Source organism: Triticum urartu, chromosome 1A (genome assembly GCF_056163025.1).
Source record: "Triticum urartu cultivar PI428250 chromosome 1A, HENAU_Tu73, whole genome shotgun sequence".
Lineage (NCBI taxonomy): Eukaryota > Viridiplantae > Streptophyta > Magnoliopsida > Poales > Poaceae > Triticum > Triticum urartu.
Genome location: NC_141873.1, coordinates 367,173,235 through 367,182,911, shown reverse-complemented (window position 1 = coordinate 367,182,911; position 9,677 = coordinate 367,173,235). Strand labels below are relative to the sequence as shown.

Below are 9,677 nucleotides of genomic sequence, written 5' to 3'. Positions count from 1 at the left end.
GCCTAGTGTTTTGTTCCACTCTTGCCGCCCTAGTTTCCGTCATATCGGTATTATGTTCCCGGATTTTGCGTCCCTTACGCGGTTGGGTTATAATGGGAATCCCTTGATATTTTGCCTTGATTAAAGCTTGTCCAGCAATGCCCAACCTTGGTTTTACCATTTGCCACCTAGCCTTTTCTTTCCCTTGGGTTCTGCAGACTCAAGGGTCATCTTATTTTAACCCCCCCGGGCCAGTGCTCCTCTGAGTGTTGGTCCAACCGAGCGATGTCCGGGGCTACCAGGGGCAACTCTGGGCTGGCCTACCCGTCGTCTTGCTCATCTGAGTGTGCCCTGAGAAAGAGATATGTGCAGCTCCTATCGGGATTTTTCGGCACATTCGGGCGGTGTTGCTGGTCTTGTTTTAACCTGTCGAAGTGTCTTGAGTTACCGAGATACCGAGTCTGATCGGAATGTCTTGGGAGGAGGTCTATTCCTTCATTGACCGTGAGAGCTTGTCATGGGCTAAGTTGGGACCCCCTGCAGGGATTGAACTTTCGAAAGCCGTGCCCGTGGTTATGGGCAGATGGGAATTTGTTAATGTCCGGTTGTAGATAACTTAAATCTTAATTAATTAAAATGAATCAACCGTGTGTGTTACCGTGATGGCCTCTTCTCGGCGGAGTCCGGGAAGTGGACACGGTGTTGGAGTTATGCTTGCTCAGGTTGTTCTTCTAGCTTCTCGCTCGTGCTTTGCCTCCTCTTCTCGCTCTCTTTTGCGAATAAGATAGCCACCGGATATGCTAGTCGCTTGCTGCAGCTCCACATATATTTGCCTTATCCACTCCTATAATCTTAAATAGTCTTGATCGCGAGGGTGCGAGATTGCTGAGTCCCTGTGGCTCACAGATACTATAACTCCAGATGCAGGTCCAGGTGATTCCGCTCCAAGTGACGAGTACGAGCTCAAGTGGGAGTTCGACGAGGACTCTCAGCGTTTTTATGTTTCCTTTCCTGATGATCAGTAGTGGTGCCTAGTTGGGGTTTGATTCAGGGCCTTGTCGCATGTTGGGTTTTCTTCTATTTTGGCGCCGTAGTCGGGCCATGAGTGTTTGTATGATGGATGTTATTTATGTACTTTGCTGTGACGTGGCGAGTGTAAGCCAACTATGTATCTTCCCCTTTTATTATATTATACATGGGATGTTGTAATGATTGCCTGACTCGCGACATTGCTTTCAATGCGGTTATGTCTCTAAGTCGTGCCTCGACACGTGGGAGCTATAGCCGCATCGAGGGCGTTACATCCCTGCAACTGATTGTGTGGCGGCGGTGGCGGCTTGGTGCGGGATCTGGCCGATGGTGCCCCGCAGGCCCATATCTAGGCCCTTTGGGCCCAATCTAGGTTAGGGCGGCTGACTTGTGCTCTAGCATGTTGCCTTTGGTTGGACTGATGAGTGGCTCGCGATAGGGGGGAGGGGTGTGGCTAAAGCGCCGCGTCTGCTACAGCGCGACGGCGGGAGCTTCACATGCCTGATCTAGTTCCGGCTAGGCAGTTGGCTTGGTGTGCTCCTCCCGCTGCGTCAGGTCTGCTACTGCTTGAGCCGGTGGAGGTTGTTCCCTCCCACATGGCTGTGGTACTACTGCCCCTGTCTACGGTTGTTCCGTCTTGGTCCGGTCGGCCTCGCAGCGTTTGCCATGGTGAGACGTCCATGAGGACTTCGCGACTGTGTTGGCGCATGTTGGTGGGCGGCAAACGAGGCAGGGCCAATGGTTGGTCTGGGGCTGTGGTTGTGTGTGGAGAGAGGGGTCGGGAGAAATCCCTGTCGATTCTTGCCGGTGCCAACGCGGTGACGCCTGTGGGCGCCGCCGACCTTCTTGAAGGGCGTCGGGTGAACCCCCTCCCCGCTCCCCTCTGTGTATCGGGAGAAATCCTAAGACCAGTCCGGGCAGCAGTGTCGTCGTCGTCGTACTCCTTGAAGGTGTTACTTGGCACACGACAATTCGAATGCATAGAAGCGTGGTGGGAATCTTCCGAAGGACACATCGGTTGGGGAAAATAGCCGCTTTCGTCGATCTGACGCTGTTGGCATTTGTTTCTCTTTGTTTTCTCTTGTTTTTTTTTCTTTTGGACTTGAATGTGTTGTTTACCCCCATGGTGGTCTCGCAGTTGTATCGGATGGTTGCTATAATAAAAGCAGGGCGAAAGCTTGTTTCGAAAGAGAGTATTGAGTTGATACAACCAATAAAGGAGAAATATTATGAAAACTGCGTTATAACGACTCTGAGTTTGAGCGTCGCCTCAATAGCCTTCAAAAAATTATGAAACACCCTTCATGCATGTTTTGAAGGTCTTGCGAAAGTTGCTTCTAGGATAGTCCATGTTGTGTGAAGAATTTAGGGATGGCTTCTAGGACAGCACATTTGGTTAGGGATGGCCTGGGCTAGGTAGGAAAGCTCACCTACCACCAAAAGTCAGCACGCCTCCTCGAAGCCACCAAGAACTGGCCCAAAGCCCAACGCCTAGGACAAAAAAAATCTGCTAGAACCAAAACAACAACGAGATTGCAGTCCGACAGACGGGCACAATCCCAGAATGCAGCAACCAATCAGAAAAGTCAGATTTCAGAAGCTAGAAGTCACTACACCTAGGATTTATTAATCCCCCAAATTATCATCGCAGCGAGCCAGCCTCCGCCTCGCAGTCGTCGCCGCGGCGAAATGCGGCGACCTAATGACGCCGGCAGCGGCGGCGACCCGGGCGACCGGATGCGCAACGACGATCCCGCCGAGTCATCCCGCGCGTTCGACGACGGCGGCGACGACGACCCTCAGCAGCCCACGCCGACGCGGGCCTCCTCCGGCGACTCGCTGTGGCAGTGGCGGAGCCAGGGCCTCTCCGAGGTGGTGCTCTCGTGGTCGGTGGACCAAATCCTCAACAAGGACCTACTCCGCGACAAGGTAACGACGAGCCCTAACCCCCCTTCCGCTCGATTTGTTGTCTGGCTACTTGGTGTGGGTTGGGCGAATGACGAACCCTAACCTCCGCGTGGATCTGAAGAAACATTTTAGTAGTAGAGTTCTCCATTTTTTTTAGGGGAGCATAGAAGCACATTCATTTTGTGCCCTACGAATGGAAAATCTGCAATAGGACTGTGAGAAATCAAAATTCTTAAGTGCCTTAACAAGGAAGCCTAGTTGCTATGCTGTTTATTACTTATAATATGAACGGTGTTCTTGCCAATCGCCAAAAAAACACTATGGATTCATGGAATGAAATGTCATTACAGGTGTCCAAGATCCCAGAGACATTTAACAGCATGGAGCAGTACATGACATCGTTTTTTGGGCCACTTCTAGAGGAGGTTCGGGATGATATGTCTTCAAGCATGGAGGACATCTCTGGAGCTCCATATGCAAAAGTGCTATCAGTCAATGCAGTGAAAAAGGGGAAAGGACTGTATGAGATCAAGCTCGACAGATGGATGGGGGTGTCTGGTTCTGGAACTGATGGATATAGGCCGAAAGCAGCAGATGTGTTACTTATTTCAGAAACAAGACCAGCAAATAAATCTCATATTCTCAAACAGTCCAAATCCTGTGTCATCGTATGGATTAATAAGGTCCAGGGCAATAAGATGACCGTAAAGGCATCACGATGGATGGAGACTGGGGCTGATGGAGATGAACGGCACCAAATGGGTGTTAACAAGTATGAGAAGTTGTACACTGAAGAGTTGGATAAGTCATGGGAGATACTGGATCAAGAAGCAACGGCTCTGAAATCCAGAAACTCATCTATCAATGAAGAAATCAGAAAAGAATTACCAAAAGGTAGAAAGCCCCTTGAAAAGTGTAGTGATCTGAAGGAACTAAATGAAACAGGGATGTGTGGAAATTCATCAAGACGATGGTCCTTCTATGCTATGCACCTAACTAATATGGTAACATATGATCGTGTTTGGGTTGTGCTCCGAAGGGGGCTGACAATGGATACAAAAGTCATTCTGAACATGCTGGGCAAAAACAATAATGTAAGTCTTTCAGTTTCAGTGTCTCCTCCCATTATCAATTTGCACTGCTCAGGCGATTAAACTGCTTCGGCATGTACAAAATGCATATGGTATATTCATGTGATAATATGTATGTGTTTGGAGGTACCTAAGGATCATCAAGTTCCATATCTTTTATACCATGTGAATGAACTGCATACTTTGATACTAGTTCATCTTAACTTTTTTTTTGCGAGAATGGAAGAATACATGTATTCACTTACATACTATTTAAGCAAATGTGGAGCCTTTGTGTTACTGTACTCATAAATTTGCATAATCTTGTCGATGTAATAATTGATATATGATATATGGATATCAGAATTTGTAAAAGACTACTTCCCAGGTCATGCAGTATGGTCAATGTCATGTTCTTAATGTTGATTCGTTGGTGTCTGGTTTAGCTGTACAAGTTGTGACTTATTGTATCTCATCCCTATCATTACGTTGCCACCATTTAGCTTTATGTCACGGCCTTCATTTGCATTGTCATTTTTTACTTAAGTAGCTAGAGATGTTCTTATTGTAAAAGTTGAATGTGATGTATGCTTTGTCTTTCTGTTCCAGATTTCTCTTCTTTGTTTACATAGTCCCTCTATGCAACTGTTGTGTCCTTTTGCATTCTGTATTCAATGCTTATTTTATTTTTCTTTCATATTGACGCTGCAGGCTATTAGACATTGTAACTACTGCAGCAACAAATCACATGAGGAAATCAAGGATGATCTCTGCAATTTTAAGCTGAATGTCTCACAGCTTAATGCAATAGCAAGTTGTATTTCAGCAAGTAATTGTTGTCATAGATCTTCTGTGGGGCTAGTTTGGGGCCCACCTGGCACAGGTAAAACTACAACACTTGCAGTAACATTACACATGCTTCTGATGAAGAAACAGAGAATTCTTGCGTGTGCTCCAACCAACATGGCTGTCTTGCAAGTAGCTTCTCGTCTTATTGGGTTGATTGAGGACTTCTCTCTAAGCCATCATTACTCCTTTGGTGACATCATTTTATATGGCAACAAGGACCGTCTGCACATTGGCAAGGAGTTGTCAAAAATATATTTGGATGATCGTGTCAAGAAGTTGCTGAGGTGCTTTAACCGAGAAGTTGGGTGGAAGCATTGCGTGGATTCTGTCCTAAAATTCCTAAAACATTGCACTTCTAGGTACAAACTGTCCCTAGATATACAAGCAAGCAGTGATGAATGCAGCCCTACTTTTAAAAAGTATTTTACAAGTAACTTCAGCAGTTTAGCAAAAGAATTGGTAGCTTGTATTGATACATTCTTCGACCATCTTCCAGCGGATACCCTAGGCAAGAACTTTGACAAGATGATGTTTGTGAAAAGTTTGGTACATAAAGTGCAGCAGTTATTCTGTGCAGATGATCTCTCTGATGATGATCTTTTTACAATCTTCAAGCCCTCCGATGAACTTTCTGACCCTTCTATTGGTCATCATGACCTGACAGATGATGCAACCGAGGATCTTCCTGACCATGACATCTCTCTAGATAACCCTTCGGAGATAAACTCTATGTGTATTAAAACCCTGATGGATCTTTCAAAAATGCGGTTTCCTTGTGAAGAGAATGAATCTTCAGTCAGGGACTTGTGTTTGAAGCAAGCAAAACTCATATTTTGCACTGCTTCTGGTTCGTTTGAGTTGTTCAGGCTGCAAGGTGTGATGCCTATAAGCATCTTGGTTGTCGACGAGGCAGCACAGCTAAAAGAATCTGAATCGCTGGTTCCTCTCTTGCTTCCAGGAATAGAACATGTTTTACTAATTGGGGATGAAAACCAGCTATCATCATTGGTAAAGAGCAAGGTATTCTTTATTTATAAGAATGTGTGTCATATTCTGTTATCATCGCATATGTTACTGATCATTATTTCCAGACTTCCTTAGTTGCTGATACTTTGTACTTACTGCTACTTGCTAGATTGCTAAAGATGCTGACTTTGGCCGAAGCCTCTACGAGAGATTGTGTACAATGGGTTACACCAAGCACTTGCTGGAAGTACAATATAGAATGCACCCTTGCATTAATAAATTTCCGAATGCCAACTTTTATGGTAACCGAATTTTGGATGGTCCCAGTGTCAAACAGAAAGATTATACCAAGAATTATCTCCCTGGAAGTATTTATGGTGCTTATTCATTCATTCATATTGAAAATGATATGGAAATGCTTGATGACCTTGGCCAGAGCTCGAAAAATATGGTTGAGGTTGCTGTAGCAGCCAATATCATCGAAAGACTTGCGAAAGGTATATCCAAATCTTCACCTATCACATGTCATGTTGGATGAAAATAAGTACTGCTAAGCTTCAGGATTTGAATAAAGCTGATTACTTTCTGTGTAAAACTACTGTAGAATGCTGGGAGAAGAGGCAGAGAACCAGTGTTGGTGTAATATCTCCGTATACTGCCCAAGTGATTGCAATGCAAGAAAGAATTGGAAGAAAGTTTGAGAAACATGAGTTTCTGTCTGTTACAGTAAAATCTATCGATGGATTTCAAGGTGGTGAGGAAGACATAATATTAATTTCAACAGTTAGGTCCAACAAAGATGGGAAAGTAGGTTTTCTCTCTGATGCTGGAAGAATTAATGTGGCTTTGACAAGAGCAAAGTAAGATTTCTTAATTTGGTGATATTCAAGAATTAGTTTACACTTTACACTGCATTTTCATTTACATATCTCTGTATTTTTGCCACAGGCACTGCCTTTGGATCCTTGGAAATGGAGTCACTTTGCTTGCAAGCAATTCAGTATGGGCAGAATTAGTCAATGATTCGAAAAAACGTGGATGCTTCTTTGATGCTCTCAAGGACAAGCATTTAGCAGAAACAATGAGGCTTGCAATCAAGGTAATACCCTTGTGGTATGAAAAGAAATCTTGTTACAACACTGCTCTGCCACGAGTCTGGTGAACCCAATTTCCTAAAATAACCCAAATTAGGAAAAGGAAATGTAATTTAGTATGTATGAAAGCTTGAGCTAGGATGGATATGCTAAGTGCTAACTAATTTATTGTCTCTGATCCAGTGTTCAGCCACATTGTGTTATTCAGCAAAAATATCCTTCATAGTCTCCCATATCCTAGACCGTAAAAGATTTGGAGGATAAGAAAACTTGTCTTTCAAACCTCTGTTCTTCCAAATATACTTACATTAGTTCTTTTTTTTTGCTCATCAGAGAAATGGCCGCACAATTGATGCTGCTGGAGTGTCATCATGGTCATTAAGGGCAAGGGGTGGTTCAACCATAGCTGGCAACAGCCTACCGATAAGACAGAGTCAGATTCCAGGTTCTGGTGGTGCACGGAGCATAAATAATTGTTATAATTGGCAACCAAACGGCCATGATTTGCGACCAAATTCTTGTCACCCAAACAGACCTATTTTTGTACCTTCCAGAGAGGACATTCACAGAACCCACTTTCAGCAGCACAGAAGAACCTTTTATGGCGGTGACTACAATAATCAATCACGAGGTATCCCTGTTGATCAATACTGGCCCAACAGGTACAGACCTTCCTGTGACAAACGTGGTGCTCCTGAAGGGTTTAGAGGACATGTTGAGCGGCATCCCGGGCAGCACTATCATAGCAGAACTGATCAAGAACCCTTGTGCAGTACTTCCCAAACAGCCAATGGCAGGTTTACTCCTGGATCAGTTTGGAGGGCAGAATCACACAACCAAACTAGTATTCTTGGTACATGGCAGCAACCTTCAGGAGGTCACTGCAGCAGGGACTTTCAGAACAGGACTGGTTATCCGTTACGGCCAGCTTCTTCGCAAAGAAGGTTCAGTTCATATGGAAATGCTGATCCTCACCTTTGGAGTATGAACAAAGAGAAGCGGCTCGGGAATCATCCACGAAGAGCACCATGCACATACAGGGGACAAGCACCCCACCAGGGAGTTGGTGCCCGAGTTAGAGACATGCCTTCATTTCATGAGAGAGCAACTAGGGGTGTCCGGCATGAGCATGCCAATAACAATCGGATGAAAGAACCTCATTGTTGGGGGCAGAATAGCAGTTCTGAAGCTGTGTCCCATGATTTGCCAGTTGCTGAGCAACGAGGGGTGAAAAGAGACTGGCGCAAGGCAGAAGCGTCAGATTCACCTCACCAAGACAACACAAAAATAAGACTTGCTGTCGAGAGTGCAGATGTACCTCACTGTGAAGCGCAGGATGGCAGCTCTGGAGCTGCATCCCAGAGACTTGCAGTTCCTGAGGAGCCTGAACGAGAGGGATGTAAACCAGAATCATCATATTCACCCCGGCAGGACAACACACTAGTGAGGCCCGAAAGTTTAGATCAACCGCATGGTAAGCCGCAGGATACCAGTGCCGGAGCCGCTCCCTATGAATTGCCTGCTCCTGATCAGCCTGAGATGAAACGAGAGGAGTTTGAAGCAGAACCGCCAGTTTCATCCCGCCAGGACAACACAGAAGCAAGCCCCGAAAGTTTAGATGAACCGCATTGTCAGTTAGAGGACACCTGTTCTGGAGCCGCTACCCCCCAACTGCCTGTTCCTGAGCTGGGACGCATGGATATAGACTCGTGCGAAGCAGAAGCAACCATTATACCTGACATTAACATACCACTTGAATTGCCTGCTCCTTATCAGCCTGAGATGAAACCAGATGAGTGTGAAGCAGAACTGCCGGTTTCATCCCGCCAGGACAACACAGAGGCAAGCCCCAAAAGTTTAGATGAACCGCATTGTCAGTCAGAGGACACCTGTACTGGAGCCGCTACCCCCCAACCGCCTGTGCCTGAGCTGGGACGCATGGACATAGACTCGTGCGAAGCAGACGCAACCGTTATACCTGACATTAACATACCACTGGAGAGCGTAGAACCAGATAACTAGATAGACTCTGAAGTTTGATATATGCTGCCTGTCCTATATTTTTTGCTGTGTATAGGCTAGTCATATCTTCTTCCCTTCTCATCTACGGAGTATATCGCCAAAAGGATAACTAGTATAAATGCAGCGTTATTATTTGTGTAGATAGGTAGATATTTTGATGGCTGTGGTGGGCAGTCCGGAAACCTACTTGAATTTTTTGTTTGTAGCCGGAGAAACAAGAGTGACTGAGTTTCAGGGCGGACTATTTGACTTGTGACATACGTATTCTGTTGATGCTTTTTCAGGCTTCAGCTGGTTAGGGAGTGGAAGTTGTCGGACGCGCTCCAGAGTTAGCTGTGGGCATTTCGTTGGGCTGTCGATGGCGTGCCAGACGACAGGGATGCGACTTTGGCCAGTTTGGTTGCCTAGCATGCACAAAAAATTCGGTCCTTGTAAAACTTAGAGCCCTGCTACACGTACGACAAAGTTTGTACAATCTTCATACGACGTCGTTAGTCTGTTGAATTTTGTAGATGGGTGAGATCATGTCGTACGAAAATCGTACGACTTTCATCGTAAGCACATCAATTTCATCTATATCTATATCTATATCTATACCTACTAGCAAATATGCCCGTGCGTTGTAATGGGAGACAAAAAATTATGGCTCGCCAAATAAGTATGACTCAATATCGTGATGTTTGAGCATACTCTATTTTAACATAGTGGCTCATCATGTTGCCATTTATTTATTTTTCTCACCCTAATCGATGATGGTCGC

At 45.4% G+C, this 9,677-nt stretch overlaps 1 protein-coding gene across 2 annotated transcripts; it reads left to right on the top strand.

Annotated features, from left to right (window-relative positions):
• The first annotated feature begins 2,431 nt into the window (after positions 1-2,431).
• LOC125512372 (uncharacterized) lies at positions 2,432-9,194 on the top strand. Of its 2 annotated transcripts, XM_087521523.1 has the most exons (8): positions 2,434-2,937; positions 3,267-4,010; positions 4,698-4,869; positions 5,500-5,855; positions 5,971-6,298; positions 6,406-6,661; positions 6,750-6,900; positions 7,229-9,194. In XM_087521523.1, the coding sequence occupies exons 1-8, from the start codon at positions 2,698-2,700 to the stop codon at positions 8,915-8,917; spliced, it is 3,936 nt and encodes a 1,311-aa protein (XP_087377649.1). In that variant the 5' UTR covers positions 2,434-2,697; the 3' UTR covers positions 8,918-9,194. The 2 variants fall into 2 exon arrangements, with proteins under 2 accessions (XP_048533422.2, XP_087377649.1); XM_048677465.2 differs by having other exon boundaries at positions 2,432-2,937; positions 4,698-5,855.
• Positions 9,195-9,677: the final 483 nt, after the last annotated feature.

What these genes read in the sequence shown, in the direction of transcription:
- LOC125512372 (XM_048677465.2), top strand. Translation starts at nt 2,698, where the DNA reads ATGCGGCGACCTAATGACGCCGGCAGCGGCGGCGACCCGGGCGACCGG. An exon ending in AGGACCTACTCCGCGACAAG is followed by an intron (nt 2,938 to 3,266) that starts GTAACGACGAGC and finishes ATGTCATTACAG; the next exon opens with GTGTCCAAGATCCCAGAGAC. An exon ending in CATCGAAAGACTTGCGAAAG is followed by an intron (nt 6,299 to 6,405) that starts GTATATCCAAAT and finishes AAACTACTGTAG; the next exon opens with AATGCTGGGAGAAGAGGCAG.